Genomic DNA, 23929 nt, shown 5'->3' with positions numbered 1-23929 from the left:
TAGAACAGTGAAGCACTGTCACCTTGCTGTTCAAGATATTCACTACCATTTCATGAAGGACAGTTGAAAGTAGCCCGTTAAACATAAGCCTGTATATGGCAGCACCTGTGGAGTTTGATATTCTTTCCCCATCATTCTTAAATAGTCAAAACACTTGCAGTGTAGATGATTTGCAGTTCGTGGCTGTAGTTGAATTTTACCTTATTTCATTGTCAGTTTGTTATTGTGCTAAAGGTCTGAGCAAACTTTCCAAAGACACGAGGAACACCTGAACCCTGCTTAATACACTGTAAGAAACAGAAAACTGTAGTAATGGGAAGATAAGCGCTATCCAGGCTGTGAATCCCAACAAATAGTATAAAAAATACCAGGCTGTGAATCCCAACAAATAGTATAAAAAATATCAGAGAAACAAGAAAATTCCTGTCAAACAGATACTGCAAAGGACTTTGTGCCTTACATTTTTTGTACTGTTTCCTTTTGTGAAGGGAAAGACACTGTCAGACTGAGAAGTTGAGCTCAGCCGTACCTCCGCCACTCCTGGAGGTTATTAACGCGCCCTCAAAGACCTCCACAACCATCTCAAATGACATATCCTGCAGCCTTATCATTCATTAAAGTTAAATCTGTGCTTCTTGGTGTTACTGACCTCCTACAGTCAGATTTTCCTTCTTTTTGTCCTTCAGAATAGACTATCTATCTGCTGTTTGGCTTATTTATCGCATGTTTTGCTATTTCATTGCTATGGAGCTGATGTTGACATTCTTGCATCAGAATATTGTGCAGCATTTTCCTCTCTCATAGGTTTTTATGGGTCATTTGGCAACACTTGTTTTGTAACTGTAGGGAGCTGCAGGCATGAAGAAGCAGCACTGATTTTAGTTCCTTTTGGAGAGTGACAGATGCTCCTCAATTAGCATCTCCACACATGAAAGCAGCAGCTAGGAAGAAGAAAAATCCTGCTTTAATAATCTTCAGTCTTATGGTCAGTAGTGTTCAACTCCTCAGTGAGGCATATGATTTATGTTTGAAACTTGAGATCACTGCTATGGAAAAAAGGGAAGGGGAAAGGAAGGGAGGGGACACAAACTTCCTAGGAATTAAGCTTCAGTCCTACTTCTCGCTCTACTTACCCAATACCTCCTCAGTTGTTCTCCCTGGACATATGGGCATTTTTCTTATGATAAAGAAAGAGCCTCTTCCTCCTGATGTCAGTGGCTAGTCAATGCATTCACATTTTTATTTTTTTTTAATGTGAAGTCATGTGGAAATGAAATACAGGAATCAATTAAACCGCTTTCTCTCTCATACCACTAATGGCTCACACTGACCAAATGCAGTTTTACCTGAGGCTATAAAGTACCTTCCCGTCTGGCTGGACCCGCAGCATGACATTGTCAGTGGTGGTGTCATGGATGAAGGAACGCTTGGAGTGGACAAAGAACATGTCAGGGACCCAGATCTTCTTCACCAGCCTGCCGTCAAATGTCATGCTTTGGTTGTTGGTGCTGGGGAAGGACAATCTCTCATCTTTCCAGTAGTGCCTCAGATAAAGTGTCATGGTGAAGTCCTGCAACAAAAAGGTTTGTGTCACAACCTATGCCTTATCAGCACAGCAATGATTTCTCCTGTCTGGTACAAACTGCACCTTACAAAGCACCGTCCAAGAGGGCACATCCGCTCTCTAGAATGTGGGGAACATGAGTTAATGTGTTCAGAAATCAGAGACTGTTCGTCCAGAGGCAAATTTACCTCTTAAATTCAAACATTTTCATTTTGGTGTCTGAGAGTCACTCCAGGGACCAAAAGGCAGATACAACGAGGCAGCTGTCAGCAATGAGCACTACCAACAATTTAACCCCCCATCCCTATGACGCTGCATTACTGGAGCTGAGAACAACTGCTCCAGCAGCTGCTATAGCAATTTTCTTATTCTGGGCAGCTAGAGAAGTGCTGCAGAGAGAGTTCTTCCTCCAGCATAGCAACTGAAATGTTTTTGACTCAGTGTTTGACTGAAATGTTTTATTTTGCTCTTAGGCTCCCCAGGGAGGTGGTTGAGTCACCATCCCTGGATGTGTTTAAAAACCATTTGGATGTGGTGCTCAGGGACATGACTTAGCGGAGGGTTGTTAGAGTTAGGGTAGTATGGTTAAGTTGTGGTTGGACTTGATGATCTTGAAGGTCTTTTCCAACCTGAGCAATTCTATGATTTCATGATTCTCCCCCCATACTGCATTTTTTAGATCTAAAGCATGATCATACTCTTTTCACTCTATTGTATTTTGAGCCTGATCCCAGTAGGACATATGCTTGGGTTTGTCTTCTTTACTTATTTCAAAGGAATTGCTCATGTATCTGATGAAAAATGCATGCACAAGTTTTTATAAGCATGGTATCTTAGAGTGTAACATAACACGTTGCTCCTAATCTCAGGGAAGTGTGTCTAACACCTGTACTTGTGCAAGGCATTTTACACTGTCCCACATAAGAACCTTATCTTTACATTGAAGAGATGTGGATTTGACAGATGGACAACAGAATGGGTAAAGAATTGGCTGATGGTGGCACTCAAAGAGTTATGGTCAACAGCTTGATGTCCAGGTGGAGATCAGTGAGCACGGCATAGGACCAGGGGTAAAGGCTTTAAACCAGAAGAGTAGATGTAGATTAAGTATTTGGAAGGGATTATTTACCATGAAGGTAGTGAGGCACTGGAACAGCTGATGTGCACACAAAGCAGCTGCCCAACACCAATTGCGCTGCCATACAACTGTGCTCCTCACTTAGACAAGGAGGAGGTGAGGTGAGTGCTCTTAGGAGTACAGAGATGTCTGAGCTTTCTGTGAAAGCTTCAGAGCTGTTCAATGCATTTGCTGGAGCAGCAGAACATTTCAGAAAATATTTTATAATGGGGTGTGATTTTTTCTCTTCCAAAGCTAGAGCACAGCTGCTTAGAGACCCTGGGAATGCTTTAACAGGGCAAGTTGGTTACCAGGCTATCTCCCATTCTCCTTCCGTGCTCCTGCTCTCTGGCATGGGCTGTTGTTGTGTCACGCATGCATGTAAAATACTCCCATGGGAAATCTCCTGCAGAGATCTTGCCTTACATTCAGCTGTGTTTTGTGATGATAAAAGCCCCTCCAGCAGAATCCAGACCACTTAGAGAACATTTGAAAACTGTTTCCACCTTACCGATTATATAATAGCATAAGAAGGATGGAGACTCAGTAATGAAATCAGCCTGTGCAGAGTGCCAGCACCAGTCCTGCGTGCTCCTGAAATACTAATTTAGCATCAACATGAAGGTTCAGGATGGACTCACAAAGCCTTACACTGGTGCCCACCACAGTATGGGTGATGCAACTGGTACTGAGCCAAAAGTGGACTCTGAAGAAACTTCTGTCCTCTGAAAACTCTTGCCTTCTTATGACTACGTGCTTCCTGGTGAGATGGGAAACTCACTGAAAGGGTTAAACCTTCCTCTGAAGTGAGGGGACATTGAAATGTTGGGTATTTCTGTTCTCATGGTGCTGCTGCCACATGACAAGTATGCTCTCACCAGTGTAGCTCTCAGGACAGATTCTGGCTGGGACCAACCTCTCCCCTGACCACTGCAGAGCATGGCCAAAGTGAAATCTTATTGGCAATACATCAAAGCACCCCAAGCCTAACACAGTAATTGGTCTCCTCGGAGCTTTTACATGTTACCATTTCTCAAGGAAATGTAAGAGCCCAAATCCTTGGGGGAGGTTTTGGCAGTGTTCTATCGCTTTATCTTTCTTAGAGAAAAGAAAATGTCAGATTAACTTTTATTCCTTTTGCTACAAGACATTTAGAGGGATGAAAAGATGAGGTCAGTAGAAGTAATTGCCAGCAGATTCACTTCAAACAAAGTGCCTGGGAGACTGGAGTCTCCATCCAAGGAGGAGTCTAAATCCAAAAGCCAGAGCCCCACGCAGTCTGCTCTATCTCACCCTGCTCTCAGCAGGGTTAGGACTAGGTGGTTTCCAGCAGTCCAGTCCAGTATCTTTCTGTGATGCTTACCATATCCACCTCAGAAATGCTGTCCAGACTTTCAACTTGGACATCCACCCCCACAGGAATTGCAGGACCTAGAAAAAAAACAAAAAAAAAACACACACACAAAAGTTGAGGAATTGTAAGCCTGATGGGATGAAGTTTTCGCATCTTAGAAAATAAATCAAATGTTCTGTCTGGAATAGAAACAACAGTAAAACAATTAAAAGTAGAAGCAATTGGAGTTCACAACAAAAACCTCCTAATAACAATAAAACTCAGCAGTGGGAATGACCTATTACTTTCTCTTATTGTTACATTCTACATCCCTTCAGAATTTAAAAGTAAAGTCTCCAGTGCTTGAGGTTATTGCTTGTCAGACAGATGCCCACAGAGCTCCTATGAGCAGGGAGAGCAGAGATGGTACATCTGAGGGAATGTGAGAGCTTTACTCTGAATTTTCATCACTATCTCCGCTCACCTCTCAGGCTAATATCGCCCCTGAGAACTGCTCTGCATGTTTGGCTTTCACACCACTCAACTGCTTGGCTGTGGAAAGAAGTTGCTGGGTAGGACTACACTACAGGACGCAGGTGTGTGCCATGGAGCTGAGGTCACATCCCATAATAGGGATTTTCTTTTTTTTTTTTTTTTCTTTCCTCCAGACTTTGGCCCCTCACATACCTCTGGCAATTACAGTGCAGGAGATATGTCAAGATAAATAATGCTCACATTAATGGGCTGCTGTGAAACTGAAACCTTTTTAAATTAATTGAACATGCTGGTATTTGGTATATTGAGCATTTAGCAATAAAACCCACTTTCATGAGAGTATATAATGGTATCCTGGATTTGAATGACCATCTGTCAGCCAGAAAGGGTAGATAAATTTCATCATTCTCTAATCCACGGGCTGAAAGAAAGCATGTTCCCCTTCATCCTGTTCCCTTAAAGCCCTGGTTGCTGTTACAGCACAGCCGCAAAACTGTGAGCAAGCATTAGCACACAGCAGTCAAAATATTCTCTTCGGTGTTAGAAATGAAACAGCCAGGTCAGCAAGCATGATACGTGATTTGACTACGCACACAAATTGCCATAGGAAGCCACATCTGTGGAATTTCCCCACCATCCAGGGACACATGCAAAATGTGTTTGGAGGTTTTATCAAAAGAAAGTGGCGTTGAATATCAGGAATATTACATTGCCTCTAATCATGTCTGCACGACTTCAACTAAGTTGTTTGTTTTTCAAAAGAAGGCCATTTCACTGCACGACTGCCCCCCCAAGCATGCTACGAATTTACAGTAAAAACACAAATTAGAGAAAGAAAAGGCTCTGCTTGTCCATCTGCTTGTTGGCCCGACTAAGTGCTACAGTATAATGAAGCGATGGTGCAAAATAGGAGCGGTAACAAATATGTAGATTATGTACCTCCAAAACCTGGTCTCATGCTGAAGTCATGGTCGTCTATTCGCAGCAGCTGTTCTGACTTTGTCAGTGGAGATTTGGTGATGTCAGGGCTTCGCTTTAGGATTGGACTACTAGGAAGAGAGAAACACAGCCATGAGCCCTGCACAGTTTCTGGGAGAGATACTGACCCATTTCACTCCAGCCTGAAAACCAGAACCAGCTCATGTTCATTTTCCCATTAAGCCATAGCCTTGTGAACGTTTGCAATGCTTGGCAGCGTGTCATTACAAAATGACCCCCATGCTCAAGATGGAGCACTTAGGCATCTGTGACAATTCTGACACACTGAGGAAACATTTGTTTTGTGAGTTTTTGTCTTTGTAAAGTTACCTGTGCTTCTAACACAGCTTCAATATAAACATTCAAACATATGTCCTAGAGAAATTACGTGTGTGGGTAAGTGAGGAAATGGAAATAAAAGACAAGTTTTCTGACATTGATTTCTGACAGGACGTGAGGCCAGGAATTAGGGAAACAATATATAAAATAAGCTACTGGCTGTTGCCCAGGAACAAAATGGAGACAGGCTGGGAACCAGGCCAGGAGGCAGGCCATCCCCTAACTGGGGATAAACTGATTAGCTCCTGCTCCAGTTTTCTAACAAAGATAAAAAGGAGCATTAAAGACAAGAGAGTCAGGGACGGTCCTTGCAGAAGCTGTTGGAGCTGCACTGAGCACTGAGCAGAGGATGCTCTGCTCCTCTTTCAAATCCACCTCTGAGGGTGAAAAGCACTATTTGACTCCCCAGCACCGTGGCCAGGATGGGAGCTGCAGCAGCTCTTCTCAGCTACGCCATGCCTGCGAAGCCTTGCTGCACTCTGACAGCTGCCAGGGCAGCAGGAGAGCTCAAAAACACGAGGAAAGATTTTGCTGTTTCTTCATCTGAAAAAAAGATGATATGCTCCAAGAGGCATTTATCTGACTATGCAGAAGACGAGTCTGCAATAGATCAAAGAGACACAGAACAAAAATAAACTTGACAGGGAATATTTTCCTGTGATAAAACTCTTTCTAAATGAGATTGCTTAAGCGTGCTGTGCTTCTCGGAGGCCCACAGGCAGCGGTACCACAAGATATCAACACAGCAATCTCCTAACAGAGTCTGGACTACAGAGTATCTTTCAAAGATGCTCAGTCTCAATGTCATAATTTCTAGGGGTGACGAGTTGCCTACATCCACTGGTGAATTCTTCAAGTTGTTACTTATCCCTAAGGGCACTTTAAAATGTGCTCCTTTCTTCTGTTTTAAATTTGTTTAATTCAACTTCTTCCCATGGCACTCTCTATACTACTATACTAGTAGTATAGCCACTCCTATACTAAAAGTGGGTGCACAAATGTGAAGCCTACTAACAAAAATAATTTCTAATCTCCCTGCTAACAGTGATTATACTGTATTTTTCCTGTCCTGATGAAAAGCTCATTTCCCAAATATTGAATTGTTCCTATAGTTCTTTCTATTTGTCAGCATCCAGAAAGAAATAGGTGAACGAAAGGAATAAAGTAGCAGGCATAAGGTACAAGAAAATAACACAGAAGTGTTTAATATCAATATTTGCCTAAGAACCTCAGTTGTCAGGCAATGACATAGGAGAAAGGGAATTATTTGGATAGTGGACAGAGGGCATAATGCTGAGCTATGGAAAGACCCATGGGATTACAAACATGCTTTGGGGAAGGTTTATACCCAGCTGAGACAGTGGAGTGTTATTACCAGGTCACTAGCAAAGCCTCACACGTTTGTGATCAGTCTTGATTGCTGATGCTCAGAACAGCACTTTCACTCATATAAGCAGAGGGAAGGGTGAGCAGTGTGATGGAGAGCCAGGAGATGGAAGGGAAGGGAAGGGAAGGGAAGGGAAGGGAAGGGAAGGGAAGGGAAGGGAAGGGAAGGGAAGGGAAGGGAAGGGAAGGGAAGGGAAGGGAAGGGAAGGGAAGGGAAGGGAAGGGAAGGGAAGGGAAGGGAAGGGAAGGGAAGGGAAGGGAAGGTGCAGAGCTCTCTGTGTGTGTGTGTGTCAGCAGAGGGTGAAAGGGCCAAACAAAACTGCAACATCAGCTAAGAACAAATGGTACGGAATGGTTAGGATCAAATTAGGGGCAAAATTAATGTCTCTAACTGACAGAGCAGGAAGGCTCTGCTTTCCTAAAGGTAGGGCTGGAGAGAATGTTTCTTTCGTTTGTGGCAGGGATATGGTCCTTGTAGCTACTAGGGGTGAGATCTGGTCACTGGAAAGTCCCTCTCCCTCCTAGGCTTTTAGAGACTGCACATTGGTCCTTCCATTTCACACAAGGTGGTAAGAACAGTTCCTTTCTCCCTGCTTTTGAGTGCACTTATACATTATACATTTCATGGGGTTACTCATTCCAGAGTGCATCCCTCACCCTTTGGGACCACATACCTGATGACCATGTCTTTACTCACGTGTATTTGGCATGTTGCCCAACTGGGCTATGGCCTACATTGTTTGGGATGGTTGACCAATCCTACAATTACTTGCCTCCCCACTAAGCTTTATATTCTTTGTAAGCTTCACTAGCAGTTCCTTTGTGGGTTTTATCATCCTGTTACTCAAAATATTGAATAACAGCAGATGATAATAGATTTCTTTGCATTTCTGTTTTAAACAGCTTGCTCAGAAATAGTCTTCCATATACAATGAGATTCTGAGACACCGACTCCAGAGTCTTTAATCTATTTATAATGGATGTGTTATTCATTTACATGATACTACTGTCTACTACTAAGGTTTAGATGTATCTCTTGAGTATATATCAAATATTTCATGGATGCCTGACTCCATCATATGGCCATTCTGTCCTTTGTCACCTTTGCCAGCTTCCTATAACAGTTTCGTTTGAAATATAAGGAGGATATTTTTTAGAACTACATATCTAAATTTAATAGAGCTTTTTTTTTAAAAAAAAGTTTCCTTTTATATTTGCAGGAGTGGCTTTAGTGGGGGGCTTTTTGCATTTTCAGTTTTTATTCCCATTTTTTATGGCCGTAGAGTTTTTTATTTTTCCTGCCACTGAACTCGACTTCTCAGTTTCGAATTATACCTGTGATACTAGGAGTCACTTTTGCTCATCTTAGCTTTTTGGCCATGTCCTCATTACAGTGGCTCATTTTAAAATCCTGAAAACTCCAATTTAAGTATGAAACCAGAAAAGTATGAAGTAGAATTATGAAGTGGAAAAAATATTTTAGGATTGAGTTGTGGTGAATCACCATTATGAACGGTGATATTTATTTTGGATAAACTTGTCAAACCTGTAGTTTTTCATCTATTTTAGATGAAAGAATGAGGATTTAATTTTATTGGTTATTGATGGGTTGGTTTTTTTTTCCACTTCAACTTCTATTTTCCCTTCAAATTTTCTATTTTCAGTTTGGTGAAGAGTGACAGATATACAATCAGAATAGACAGGTGAAAACACTTCTATTCCACCAGAAAGCATGCAGAAAGCATGTTTAAATTTAAACACATTTCCTCCTGGGAGATTAAAGCTATAAAATGTAGGTTATTATTATTCCAACTTAATTATTTTGTTGTTGTTTTTATACTCTTTACTAAAATACAGAAAGCCAAAATATCTTTCACGTAAAACAGTTGGATTTGTTGTGATTCTGCTAGATCAGTTTAAGACTAAGATGGGGGAAATTTGGAGGACTTTTTCATGTATGAAGTGATGCACTTTACAATTTTTTTCACTTCTAAGAAAGGAAACATCCCCCAGAGGCAACACTGAAAGTCTCCTGAGGTCTGGGTTCTGCAGCTGTGGGAGCAGATTTTCAGGGCATGCTGCAGTTCTGCACCAATAGGGCCTGGCTGAGCAGCTCCAAACTGCCAAGTGTCTGACTATGGCTGTGCTCCATGCCATGTTGGCCAGTGGCCACAGTAGTGACCCTGAGTGGAGGGGATTATACCTGACCTAAATACTGCCCCGCACCTGACACAAATCACGCAGCACTGCTGTGTGAAGTCAAGGGGCCATGCAAAATGGCCCTGGTATCTAAGCATGGCTCTTCAAGGGGAATTTGGCTTCCTTCAAGCCTCACTCAGCACTGCTAATGGCATGAATCCTACTTAGAACGTTTGTGCTAGATTGTTGTTAAATGCTTAGGACAGTTTTGCTCCCCCTGCTCTTCTGGCCCTGTCATGGGAAGCCTGAGGTGGTGGCTGGGCCTTCACCTACCTGCCCTGCTTGTGCGCCTCGCCGTGGGCTTCTCGCCTCTGCCGCTGGGGCCGGCTGCAGGGAGACAACAAGAAAAGGGAGAGCTGAAACAGCCTGTCATAAGGAGACACAGCTCCCACTACACAGTTTAACAATGCTGGGAGAAAAACAAGCTTGGGAGGGAAAAGCAGAAATCGTGTGGCGTTGCCTTTTGTAGCGCTGGAGAATGGCTCTTACCTGTTTTTATCTTTTCATTGAAGGTTGATAAAAAGGGCTGCTCTTCCCACAAGCCCTGTTGCTGTCTGAGGAATCATAGAATTGTTATGGTTAGAAATACCAATAGGGTCATCCAGTCCAACCATCAACCCATGCCTGTGACCAGAGGGCAGAGGCGGGTGGTTTTAGACAGAAAATACTTTGGGTCATTTCTGCTGGCAGAAAGGGTTTTGCTCCACTCAGGGAGCTGTGGAGGCCCCGGTTCCATCCCTTCATGTCACACCCCCTGCAGGTTACCCAATGGCATCCTCTGCAAGGGGACCTGCTATGTTAGTGGTCCTGATGGGACAAAACAACAATAAGCCCTTTAAAGATGCAAACCCTGGCTTGTCAACTAACAAAACAGAGCATGGAAGTCTTTTATGTAGGGAAAGACTTTTATAGGTGTACACACGCTGGCAAAAAAAAAATAATAGAAATACAATGTACTCAAAGCCACAAAAGAATAGGAGAACTTGGGCATAAACAGTTCTTTTTATACATTGCATCATTCAACGAAAGCAGTTGAATATTTTCATGAGGAGACAGACTCTGTAAAGTATTCCAACAGGAAAAAAATAAAGAAATTTTAGAATTGTGTGTTCCTGTTTTTGTATTCTCTTGCAGCTGGCTCTCAAGAGAGTCTCTGTTCCTTTCTAGTGTTGGGACACTGTTTTATTTTATCATTAGAGCAAATGATGTTTTAGCACTGTAAGTGCTAGTTTGAGTAAAAATATCATTTTAGACATTTAATTCTTTCAGCTGATTTTTAATTAAAAGTTTAAAAAATTAGCTTATCTCTGAAATAAGCACTAGCTCTGCTCAACTCTGCTAATGAGACTTTTTGCTCATTAACATACAGTTCAGATCCCAATCTTGAGACCGGCAGAGGAAAAACTTCATTTGCAATCACTGTCACTATCCAAGTGCCATCATCCCTGGGGTGAATGGAGGCCGAACGTCAGGCTTTGTGGGCTGATTTTATCCTAGGCTGGCAACTCTGAAAACTAATGACGCTGTAGGAAAATTCAGGTTGCTGCTGTTACAGAGTTGTAGATAATAGCCATATTGGCCAGGCTGGTGGTGGGCACAGGACCGTGAATCACCCTGAAATGAAGCATTTGCCAAGTGAGATTGGTTTCTTGATGTAATCTGTTGTGTTTTGTAGAAGAGGGCTGGAAATAATCCACATGCAGACTCTCCTATTGGGGAGCTTTGAGCCATATAGCACCGTTACTGTTGTAAGAAGCAGCTTCTTTGGTGCTTGGACCCAGACATAATGCAGCAAAATGCACTTTTTGGAGACTTCTACCTTCTTGATACATCCTTGGGCTGCTGCTGCTGTGTCTTACTGCTGCACACTTCTTGATTTCTGGCCATAAGAAGTAATATCACTTGTTTTGGGTGTAAGCAGATTCTGGTGAAGAGCTGACCTACTTACACAACTTTAAAGTGCCCTAGTAAACTCTTTGCTAGTTGGTTGTAATGTTGGTATTCAAACAGGGATGAAGTGATTCATCTTTTTCCTTTTTCTTCATTCCTTGTTATGGAGTTGATCTAAGGCTTCATAGTGGCTCTGACCCTATTCTGACTACTGAGGAAGCCTTCAAAGAGTGGCCATCAAGAATCTGTGGCCAAATCCTACCTATCCTCTGCACCTGGCAAACTCATGTAGTTCCTCTTCCAAGTGATTCTCCACTGACCCTATACTAAACTTTATTTCTATACTACAAACCAGCATGAAAAGCTCACCATGCTCCAGACACTGCAGGACACTGTGTTCGTTTGTGCTTTGGTTCAGTTCCTTCACTTCTTAACACCAACCTCATTCCATTTTCCCTGTCACAGCTCTGAGGTTAACAAGCTTGCCTCACTTTTCTGCCTCCTCCTTTAGCAGAAAAACGTGTACTTATTGCCAGCCATTCCCCCGTTACTGTGATTTGAAGCCCTATCTTTTTCTTCTCAGTGCATAGCTTTTCTGTTCTGCTTTTTGGGAATGTTCTGCTGGATTAGTGATCAGCAGCAACTACGTTATTGAACCCGATTAGCCTGCCTGCTTGCGCTGTGAATCAGCTGAAAGGTGCTATGCACTCCCCAGAGCATCCTCTGTCCCTGCATTTTTGCAGCACATAGCTGCAGTCGGGAGTTTTGGTCCAGTCATTGCTTACACACTGCTCGGTGCAACTGTTTGCCAATATGGCTACACAACATGACCATAATGCTCCTGCCTTCATTTGGATGATAGGCTGTCTTTAAAACTAATCAATAGCTGTAGAGGTAAAATATACTGAATAATCATAAAACCATAGAATGGCTTAGGTTGGAGGAGACCTTAAAGATCATCTAGTTCCAATCCCCCTACCATGGGCAGGGTTGCCAGCCATTGGATCAGGCTGCGGAGGGCCCCATCCAACCTGGCCTTGAGTGCCTCCAGGGATGGAGCATCCATAGCTTCTCTGGGCAACCTGTGCCAGCACCTCACCACCCTCTGAGCAAAATATTTCTTCCTATTGTGCCAAAAGAAATTTCATGGCTCTCTTGAAGATCACAGACACTTCATGAAAAAACAGTACTCATCACTGGATCAGACTGGTTTTATCCACAGTTCTCCCTAGTTTTTTTGCATTGCCTGAGCAGCTCTCAGGCCCTGGGTAGCATCTGGGTGATGCAGCCCCTCCAAAGTCATTACTATCCCAGCAGGTACCCCCTCTAGGAAAGTAAACCTTAGGACTTCTAGAGAAGAAAACATTCAGCAAAAGAGCTGTATATTCTTTCATATACACAAGGCAAAACAAAGTTACCACTTAAAAGAAAAAAAAAAAGCCTGAGATTTACTATGGCACTTATATTCCCTGCAACAAAGCAAAGAGAGTTGCAGAGTTAGGGATAGCCATGTCTGTTTTCAGAAGAGATGGTCCGAATGCAACATCTGATGGACACAGCAAGCATTTCCGAATGCTGTGCTTCAAAGCATGTGTGCCAGAGGAGTGCCAGGTTCACACTGTGCACCATACTACCCTCAATATTCTTCATCCTATAAATGAGAGCTTTTGAAGGCATCCACAATTTTGAGAGAAGTCACTACATATCCTAGCATTCTGGTTTGTAATTACTTACGAAGGACAAATTTCCTATCTTTAAATCATACTGTATTTTCTCTACAGAAGGCAATATACCTCTAGCAGACAGTGATCAATTTTGCACTCTTAGGATAACCTTATTAGGATCTGAGGATATTTCTTCCTTGAGGAATTAAATCAAAACACAGTTTTTCTTCAGGAAAAAGCAAGGAAAAAGTGAAGGTAAATTGAAGAAATATATTATGGAGATGCAGAGAGGAAGGCTGCCAGTGACTGGGCTGCTAGCCCAAGGTGTGGGAGCAATTTCCACTTCTGTTACAGAACCAAGAGAAAGCTTGGAAATCTCCCTGTGCCTTGAATAATCATAGGAGCTGTCAAGTGGCTGTAGCATTTGTTTTACTGTGGCATTTACTCCTATGTAAGTAGGGGTGTCCCCTCACCACAGAGCGGTGCTGGGTGGAGGTGCTGCCTGGCCATGGAGATGCACTGCCCAGCATGGTCCTCTCTGGGTTGATCAATCTTTTGGGTGTTGCTGTGTCCCAAAGGAATGAAAGTGGTTTAGGAGGAAGGACTATCGCATGAAGTTCTCCTGTAATATGCCTTTGACTTGCAAATGAATTCAAACCTGTACAGCAGGCAGGAGTTGCTGGTGGGCAGGTGGTACGGCAGGCCTGGGGGAAGACTGGGAGGCAGTTCAGAGCCCAAAGAAGTGCTCTGGGAAAGGAAGAAAAGCAATGTAGCTAAACCAAGAGAAAGCACAACCAGTACCTTTGGGGAGGAAAAGGCAAACTTGCAACAGGAGGTAGCTGTATAAAATATGGACTGAATAAGAATCCAGTGGCATACACTGCAAGAGATGAGATACACTGTATGAAATACCAATTTCCAGGGACAATGTGAATGGAAGCACACTAATTTGTGCTTAAACTGGGAGAATGACCAGTTGTGAGCTGTAGTAAAGCAACTGAAAACTGAGGGAAGTTAATCACAGAATGTATTTTATCTTGGCATCTGGCTGCTCTTGCTTGCTTGTAATTATGTTGGGTCTTGTGTCCTGGTTAGTAGGTTTAAAGCTGGTGTAGAAATATCACCCTTGCTGTTGTGGGTGGTTACAACTTTGAAAAGAAATAGGGAGAGCTGTTTTTGTATTCACACCACGAAGTCTGAGAAGCAGTGGGATTCAAAGCCATCTTATTTTTGAATGATATAGAAAATTCAGTGAGAGTGACGTTTTAATCCAGTATTATTGGAATACAGATAAACTGTAGAATTCAAAATATCCTAAGGCAGAAGATGCAGAAACACCCCTTAAGTTCTGCGCTTCCTTTGTTCTTTGGCTGGTCATGAGTGTTTGCAAAAGTAAAAAATAACGAAGAAACTTACTGATTATTCAGAAAAGTGTCATGTCAACTGAAGTCTTGGCTCTGTGCCTGAAGTGGCAAAAATAACATTTCCCTTGTGTGGCAAAAACTGCACCCAGTGGATGTGCATTTGTTGGGTTTTTTGAAGAAACACTGACTTGTGAGCATCTGGCAGCACAGTGTAGATCAGGGAATGGCATGTAGGTAAGCTAGAGGTATTTAAACCAACTGAGGCCGATGGCACATCCTCAGAAGTACCATGAGTATCAGCCAGTACAGTCTCCAAGCCATTAGCAGGTACCACCAAGCACTCCACACAGATTCCTCTGAGAGAGGGGGGAAGGCAAACACCAAACCCAGTTTTAAGCAGGGAGGAAAATAAGGATGTTGAAGTTTTGACATTTGGAAACAAACTGGGACAAATTCATGATCTGTTTGTGCATCCCTCTGGGGATAACGAGACTATAAAGATCATTCAATGTGAATCTTTGTATATACTGACGTCAAATGGTCTGATGTCCTTCTGATGGTGTAACTGGGTGCCTTAGTGTAAGCAGGAGGAAAAATAGATTTGAGTGAGGTTTTTAAAATTTCATTACTTAACTAGAGACTAAGGTTTAGATGAGAGTGTGACTGAGCATAGTTGGAAGACAATGGTTAGGGCAATGGCCATTACTTTGCTGTCAAATTGCAGAGGAATTTAAAATGACATCTCATGTATTTCATCCAGGGAAGTACTAGTCAATATTTTCAATAATAATGCAGACGACAGAACTGTAAGTCTTGTGCGTGACAGCATGATAAAAAGGAATACAGACACTTTGGGATTTAGGATCAGAATTCAATGGAGCCCCAGCACACTGCAGGTATGAACCGGTATTTATAAGATGAATGTCAGTAAAAGAGAATATAAAGAACTGTGAAATACAGAAAAACAATTGTACAAATGCAGATCAAGGAATAACTAACTAATTAGCACTACTACACTTGTCTTAATTCCTTATTTACGAGAATGAGAAAGGCAATAAAACAGGACAATAAAACATCAGCAGTTAAGGGATTTGTTTGCACTACAAAAAATACATGGTGGTAATAATTCCACTTTTGGATCAATGTTAAGAAATATTTATATTTGCACAGAATCAGAGACAGATCTCGTGGACGGGACAGTAGGAAGACTACAGGCTCTCACCCAAAAGAAAGTAAGAAAGAATATGCTAAAACATTGTTAAAATTATCCTTGATACCATAGGATATAAGTTGACAACTTTACTCTTCTTTGGAAAAAGATCTCCAAGTAGAGCCAGCCTTTGGGAAGGACCTGTCAGCGGGCTTCTGGAAACTCAGGTGTACAGTGTCATCTCAATCACCTTTATCTGCAAGTTCGTTCACTTCTTGAGAACTCTAATATATTTATGGAGTGTAACATCCTTCAACACCCTCAATCTTTGTCAATTTATACTATTTACCTGCTGTCTATTACTGCTGATTTGTATTGTATTTGTAGGTGATATGTCCAGTGGAGAAATCTGTAACTTCTCAGATTCCACTTGGAGCTCTTTTTCCAGAGACTGGCATGTAAATGACATGTAAATGGCTACAACAGAAAAAAAAAAAAGGAATAATGGAGAGTTTTTACAATGAAGAAAGGTGGTCATTACAGTCTCCTGGGAATCTACAGTCAGATCTATGTTACTCAGTAAATCGAATAAAATTCAATACATTGAATAAATTGGTGGGGAGGGCTTCCAGGCAGCCTTGCAGGGCTCTCCAAATGGGGAGGGATGTAACAGACAAGTATGCTTTATAACATCAGGGGTGACATGGTGAAGGCGAACAGGAGTTTCTTGCTCAAAGCTTTACACAATACATAACAAGAGGAAATTTGAAAGGAAGTGCAGAAACACAGCATGTCTCTGTGAAATTCACTCTCACCAAAAGCTGAAGATGCTAAAAATACAAGTGAGTTTGAAAGGTGGCTGGGCATTTATAGAAAAAGGACCAGAAGGATCATTTGAGGTGTGAATCCAATGCTTGAATCAGAAAATTGAACAATTTATATGAAGTCAGGAGGGAGGAAACTACCTGGTATCTCTGGGTTGGTTCGATGGTTTTGTTTTGTCTTACGCTCGGCTGCAAATGTTTTTAGTGCCTGTTATGTCTCCTCACACCACCTTATAAAACACATTGGGGTAATAGAGGACAATAGAGCTGCTGATCCTGAGCAAATTATGTGGTGGTAACACTGCAGATTTTGTCATCAGTGGCTTAGTAAAGTGGCACAGTACATGCCTATGAATGTAGCTACAGAAATATCAGTAGAGTCAATTTTCTAACACAAATCACCTGAAAAGATAGAGAGTAATGTGGGGTGTAGACCCAAAATAAGCTCTAGGAAGGATGAAAGGAGGTGGGTGATAAAGATGAGAGTAGAAAATACCATTTCCAGAGAAGGATCATTTGCAGCGATGAGCAGAGAGAGGACTCCTTCAGCTGGGATTTGAGAAAAACACATAAAATTTCCAAGAAAAAATGCCTTGTGGGATTGAAGTTACTTGAAAGAGCAACAAAGATGGAAAGGAAAAATTAGAGGAATAGCAAAGAAAAAAATGAAGAAACAGAAAACATATAACAAAGAAAATGAGTGCTGTTGGACAGAGGAAAGGGATTTCTGGCAAGTGGAAGAAGAGGAAAAACAGGCAGCAGCCGCAAAGGAGAGAAGAAAATTACAGAATAATAATGGATAAAAGCAGCAGACAAAAAACTTGGCAAAGCTGTGTTACAGGGAAAATTGATATGTCTTGGGGTGAATAGATGAGGTAGGTGAAGAGGAAGCTGAAGAAGTCAGGGGTAAAAAAACCAGAAAGAGCAAGCTGGAAGAGAGGAGGAAGGATGCATGGTGAGTTTAGGAGTTGAAGCTGAAAACAGGAGAGATAAAGGCAGGTTTCCAGCTGGGAGATGGAGAAACTTCCATTGCACTGGCCTGGAGCCCATTCTGGGTCTCTCGCTGCAGTGCCTTTGGTGCCAGGCACAGCACAGACTGCTGACCTGAACACGCAGTGCTTTGGGAGCTGCAGGTGCTCAGCACCCCACTGGATCTGGATTGCTCCTGGTAATGTGCTCACATTGACATGGCTTTCATGGGCATTTCACAGGCTTATTGCGTACTCCGAAGATCTATCTGAAGACAGCTTGCATTAGTAAGATTTGTTCATGCAAATAAATGCTTTCGGAATCAATTCTGAAGATAAGATACAACAACAAAACTCTAGGACAAGAGAACAGCTTAAGGACCGCTGGGAAGTAAAGGAAGATATTCTGTTAGGGCTCGTGGGTGAATTTATGAGTCCAAATCAAACCTTTGGATGCCATGAAGGCAGGAGCCAGTAACACAGAAGCCCTGTTCAAAAAAACAAACAAGGCAATGTAATTTAGCAAATGTTCAGAAGGATGCTGAGCCTTTGATAAACGACTGGGAAGGAACCATGGCCATAATGAAGTAGGGTGGCTCCCATCACATGAGAGGAGTGTCACTCATGGTAGTAACATTTGAAAGTGCCATAGAGAGAAAAATCCCTGGCCATGAGGGTGACCCTGAGAGGGTGTGTTGTAGAGAGTATCAACAAACTGCTGTAAAAGATAGCCTTTACTGACAGATATGGACATGAAGATTGAGAGGAGCAGAGAGTTACTATTTGGAGACTGCAGTGAGACAGAATTATTATAACATAGACAAGGAAAGGTAGGGGCAAGACTGAAAACATGAAACAAATCTCTCAGCTGAGATTAAACAAACACAAGCTGTAGATCTTGTACAGTGAAATCTCTCCCGCTGAGAGTTTCTTGTCTAAAAGGTGGCTATAATGCTGTCCAGGGAGATTTTAGTGTTAAAAGAGATTTTTTTCCCCCAGCAGTTAGCTCTAGCAGAGCAACCTGGGCTCAGCTCCAGGCCAGTTCTTTTCCTTTTGCTCATCCTCTCTAGCAGATTCTGCAAGTCTAATTAGCAATGCAGGCTTTGGCCATTTTGTTGGCACAATGATTTTGTTGCCTTTAGACAACTGTTCTGGTGACCCCACTCAACCTGGTGGCTCTCCAAGAGCCCGAGCAGTTGGGAACACAGTAAACAGCCCCTGTGCTGGCACTGAAGGTCGCAGCGTGGATCCGTAGGAGTTTTGGCACTGTGAATGTTGCAGGAATGAATTTAGCTTTGCAAACTCTACAGGATTTGCACATGGTTGACTGCAAACTGTGAGCAGGTCTGCAAGATGCGAAAGGATTTATTTTTATTTTGCTACTCTTTAAAGAGAAATTCCTTTGAGGTGATTTGTCCTGGAGATAAACAGAAATCAGTAGTTGAGTCTTTGACTTGCATACAGATATTTTGACTATGAATTACAATGTTGAGAGCCTCTGTAGAAAGTTTCATACAATAACACTTTCTAGACTGCTTCTTTCACTGTGTGTATATGCTTCAACCTATGTTTATTTGCTATTTAATTGTCATACTTTGTCTTGTGTCTCAAAGAATCATCAATTTTATCTCAGGAATTATTAGGAACCTTCTGCAAAATTCTTCTCTTGCAAACCAGGTCCCCAAAGGACCATGACTGTCTGCTCATCCTTCTTCAAGGCTGCCCTGCCTCATGCTGGAATGGCTGCTTTGGGGTACCTGCAGTGACAAAAACTGTGACAAAGACAATGTCTGACACTGCAGCCCAAATTCACACCATTCACCCTAGCAGCAGGAGAACAAAGACTGTGGGATCAGATGGATTTGAGTAGATGAAAGGACAAGCCTTGGGGCTGACAACTGTTGACATAATTGTGAGGTTTTATTTGAAATTACAGTTTAGAGCAAGAGAGTCTCTTTGGAGGAAGTTAACACCTGCAGAACGTCACCATCCAAATAGACAAGCCAAAAGTGCATATTTCCTCCGTCACCTGCACATGAGAGTCAGGAGTAGAGCTGGACATGTCTCGCAAGGACAGCAGGAAACTGGCAGCACACTCAAGGTGGCAGGTATCTACAGCAGATGCCCACTCTGCCTGCCAGCACTGGTGGCTAGTGCTGAGCTCTGGCAGGTGGGCAAGTGGAAGGCTGCATGTCTCTAAATGACTTATGGAAGCTAGAATGGCCGTGGGTGCAAACTAAGCCAGTCTGAGGGCTTTGTGGTCATGTGGAGCTTGCCTTTTCCACTTCAGATTGATTTGCTCCATCAGACTCCAGTGAGCCTCTTCAGAAGGCAAAAGCTGCAGTAGATTTCCATCCTGGTGCCTCAAGCCTTGTGGAGCAAGAAATATCAGTGCTTGAAAAGGAGCAATGAAGTAAATTGCTGTAACAGCTTGAGGCCTGATTCTTGAGGGAAGGGGAAGCAGAGTCATTGACCAAATCTAAACCATCTAAATGGTCAGGAGCAATCTTCACAAGTTTCTTCTGATCTTATACAGGGTCCTTCTGCACTCTGAATTTCTCCCAGGCTCTATTGATGGGAAAAGGCACTGATTTTGAAATGCAAAGGAACAATACCTACTTCAGAACAGTCTCGTATGACCAGCATTTTAACATATTGGATCCTGCATGTGACAACAGGACTAGCTGTACCTCTAGACAAGGGCTTGTGTCCTGATACACCTGGGTGCCCAGTCATGTCAAGTTCATGATCTCCACTGCAGGAGGTCAACAGGAGTAACAACATCTACATACAAATACTGCACCCAGTCCTGCTGTCTCCCTGGAAAGGTGTGAGGGGACAGAGCCAAGGTGTGGGAAACATCCTACGCTGAGAAATTTAAGCAGCTTGATCTGAATATATCTAAGAGGAAATGAAGAGTGGGTTTGATACACCTACAAATACCTGGATGGAAAAGAGACCAGAGAATAGGAGAGCAAAGAATAGGAGAAAACAGATGAAAGCTGAAGTACATGATAAGGCTGTTAGACCATTGGTCTTGCATGGCCTATCTCATATTAGGAAGGCGAGCACCATACTGGGTTGCTGATGGACAGTGAACCAGTGCTGCTCTCCTGTCCCCGCCAGCCCTCCTCAGCATCAGCACTGCTCTGCTGAGGCAGAAGTAGGCCAGAAATGGCTCCTGGGCCACTGTGGGAGTGCTGTGAGGGCGGTGGGCTCGGCTTGGGAGCTGCAACACCTCAGGGCAGCCTGAGAGGCTTGTGCTGGCACAATTATACCACACAAACCCAGTGTGGGTAAAAGGGCCACTCCTATGTTAACTGAATACGTATTTATTTTTCCATTTTAATGCAATTTTAACGCTTCTGCTGTGATCTGGTACACTGCTACTTAATCATACCACTGCTGCTGTGCTTGGTGCAGTAGGAGCTGGTGCTGAAGATGCTGGACAAGAACATGGCTGGGTATACACACTCCTCCCTGCTGGCTGCTTCTTGGTTCAAACTGAAGCACCTTGCTTCTCATGCCTTCCTTTTGCTACAGTCAGCATACCACCTCCACCGTTACTGCATGAACCCTCAAGGAGAACAGAGGTTTTGAGATTCCCCACAGACAGGGACTCTGGCGGTGCATTCCTGGGGGCTGACCATGAGCAGAGCACCCATTTTGCCAGTTGTACCTCCACAAAGGTGGCACCAATGCTTAAAGCCATTTCCTGTGTATAAGATGGCTCAGGGACCCTCACATACCACCGTGACACTGCAGTTGCTCTGCCTTGTTTTCCTAAGCAGTGGCAGAAAGGAACACTGGAAAATAAAAAGGCACTACGCTTTCCTCCCTTCCACTTTTCAATTATTTTTTTTCCTGAAAGCTAACAGGAATGGCTTGAATTCCTCACGAGTGTGGCACTCCTGCATTTCTATCCCCTTGCACTGTACAGTACTGATGGCAAATTGGAGTCATTAAAGAACAGAAACAGTGATCAGAGCAAAGCAGAGATTGCCTAGGTTCAGCCTTTCACAAGCAGAAGTTTACAACATTTGAACAGTGATCTAAATACATCAGTTACATACACAAAAAGAAAAAAAGTAGGTTTTTTTCCTCCAGCGATACCTTGTAATGTGTCTGAGTATGAAAATCCTCGTACAAAACTTCAAATACTCCCCAGATAGAATGCAAGTAATCAAAACAAAGTTGTAGGGATAAAAAAAAACCAACCAAACAAATACTTCCTCAACTCAAAACTTCCTAAAATGACAGTGTAAAAGACAGTGGGAGAAAAACATCATATACATCTCCTTTCTGAAATAGGGAGAGAGGGAAGGCAAGAATAAACTGAATATTTTCATTCATTTGGTGTAACTTCACTCAATACCCTGAATGCTCTTTCTGTTTCCTTTGATAACTGACCACATTCTTGAGGTTTGCACATTATTTTCCTCAAAAGCTTTATTAACAAACAGCATGGGAAGAAGAAAATAAATTCTGAATCTTTTCAATCCACATCTTCAGTCAGTTTAATCTTCAGTGAATGCAGCAATCCTCAAGCACCTAAGTTTCCTTTCCACTATCATGTAAATACTCTACAACATTTTAACCCTGATAAATACAATCAAATGCTTCTTTTCTGCACCTTTGCAAACTGCGAGATACCTCAAAACCCCGCATTTGAGGAGAAAACAATGATTTTCACTACAGAAAATGCATTAGGACTTACTGATTGCCGAAAACTGCAGAAGAGAATATTTTGACTGATAGATCACAGTCTGCAAATTCAAAACAATTGATAGACACTATATTTTGATCTTTAACATTGTATTTGCCCAAACAGTAGCTATTTGAATGTATAAAAAATGAAACTCACCTGCCTTTTTTGTACACCTCGTGTATTTCTTTTCCTTGCCGGTGGAGTCTGCATTCAGTGGATAAAACCCATCCCCACAACAGCAGGAAGATGCTAAAATGCATTTTATGGACAGTCAACATGTTACCTGAAGGTTCTGTGTCCAGAAATAGTCCAAACAAGAAGGAGAAAGCCAAAATGTAGATCCTGTTTCTCTTTTTAAGACATTATCGGTCTGATCGTTATTGGAAGGATGTTTACTCATACAAAAAATCATCCTGCAGTATTTAATCTGGACAGTGGGGAAAGCAATTTCCACTAAACCTATAAATCCCTCTACGTCAGATGGCAGGGATTTTCTAGCAGTGTTCATGTATTCTCAGGGAACAATTATTTTTTGTCCAAACAAGCTATTTTATTAATTGGTTTAAATCAAACCCTTTTTTAGTATCTATCATAAGTGGCACATATGTATTTCTGTCTGGTTAACCCAAGTAATGCAACTGATCAGACAGGTGTCATAAGTCATTTTTAATTGCTGAACTTACCCGTACATTAGTAACATTTGTTACAGGTATTTCAGTAGATTAAAAAGTGTTAATAAACACATTGGTTTGCAGCAAAAAGTCTTCATTTCCACTTGGATCTGCATTATAGTGTTTTGATCCTCTGTGTTTTTCTAAATACTTTAACAATCAGTGGTGGTCTGACTGGAGAGGTCAGTGCCTTCAAGGTGTGGGTCACAAAGCTCACGGCTGGGCAGGGTCTCAGGGAAGCGTGCCACTGAGGACAGAGTGGGACAAAAGGGCAGCATGAACACAGGGCTGTTTGGAAGGATCCTATTGAAGAGCAGCGTTATGCTAGAGCCACGGAAGAGGTCAGAGGGCTGCTGTGCTGGGTCTCATGGGGCTAACAAAATTCCTATTCTTGCTCCTGAAAATATCATGGGCAGAAACACACGGTTGAGCCAGCCACATTTGGAGCTCCCTCTCATGCTGTATTGCTCATGGTTTCATGTTTACTATCCTTCTACTCTGCATCTTCCCGCAAGGCTTCACAATCACCTTGTCAGAATGTTCATGGCGATTGCTCCTATCACACGGAGAGGAAGGACAACCTTGTCCTATCCACCCCTTTGCTTACAAGGCACTTCCTCTGCCTGTTACCCATGAGTTTCTATTTTAGAGCAACTTGTTAAGTCATCCACCTCTTTTCAAGGAAGCCCTTTCCAAAAACCCTTGGGAGCAGACTTCTACCTTGCCTAAGCTGCCATAGCTTTATTATCTTGAGTGAGCATTTACACCACCATGGAATCCACAGAATCAACACCTCAAAAACCTCTGAAATTTCATTCCGTCAACTAAGATTCAGTTTAATGATTTGCTGGGCTAAAGCTGTGCCTTCACAAAGTCATCCAGGCTTCAAGAGATGAGGAATCAGTCACCACTAGTTTGCTTAAAAAGTTCATCGCTGGTGCTGTTCAAACAAGTTGTACCCATCTTATCTTCAAAAACTATCTGTTTTCAGTTTCCACTGATTCATTTATCCTTCTCAATGGGGATAAAAGGTACCTTAATGGCTGCTCTTTTCACCTAATGATATTAGGTATGCTCTAATCAATCACTTCTCTAATCACTTCTCAGACTTTACAATAAACTGTATAAAGTTTCTCTTCTCTTTGGAGTAAATTTTTGTGACTTCTTAATGCACTGGATCAGGTTGCCCAGCGAGGTTGTGGATGCCCCCAGCGTGGAGGCATTTAAGGCCAGGTTGGATGGCACTTTGAGCAACCTGGTCTAGAGGGAGGTGTCCCTG

At 42.5% G+C, this 23929-nt stretch overlaps 1 protein-coding gene across 2 annotated transcripts in view; it reads right to left on the bottom strand.

The window, feature by feature from the left end:
• Positions 1-22399, bottom strand: part of GABRR1 (gamma-aminobutyric acid type A receptor rho1 subunit) — a 34714-nt gene extending 12315 nt beyond the window's left edge. Inside the window, exons 1-5 of one of the 2 annotated variants that reach the window (XM_040698127.2) lie at positions 22136-22399; positions 9685-9738; positions 5449-5558; positions 4045-4112; positions 1347-1570 (exon numbers count right to left, since the gene is read on the bottom strand). In XM_040698127.2, the coding sequence (XP_040554061.1) occupies positions 1347-1570; positions 4045-4112; positions 5449-5558; positions 9685-9738; positions 22136-22257 (578 nt within the window). In that variant the 5' untranslated portion in view covers positions 22258-22399. The remainder of the gene's footprint in view (positions 1-1346; positions 1571-4044; positions 4113-5448; positions 5559-9684; positions 9739-22135) is intronic. The other variant, XM_040698128.2, reaches the window with a different exon arrangement.
• Between the last annotated feature and the right edge of the window lie 1530 nt (positions 22400-23929).

The sequence above is a fragment of the Gallus gallus genome, chromosome 3, assembly GCF_016699485.2.
Source record: "Gallus gallus isolate bGalGal1 chromosome 3, bGalGal1.mat.broiler.GRCg7b, whole genome shotgun sequence".
Classification (NCBI taxonomy): domain Eukaryota; kingdom Metazoa; phylum Chordata; class Aves; order Galliformes; family Phasianidae; genus Gallus; species Gallus gallus.
The sequence above is the reverse complement of the archived record's forward strand: the minus strand, read 5'-3'. Positions and strand labels throughout refer to the sequence as shown.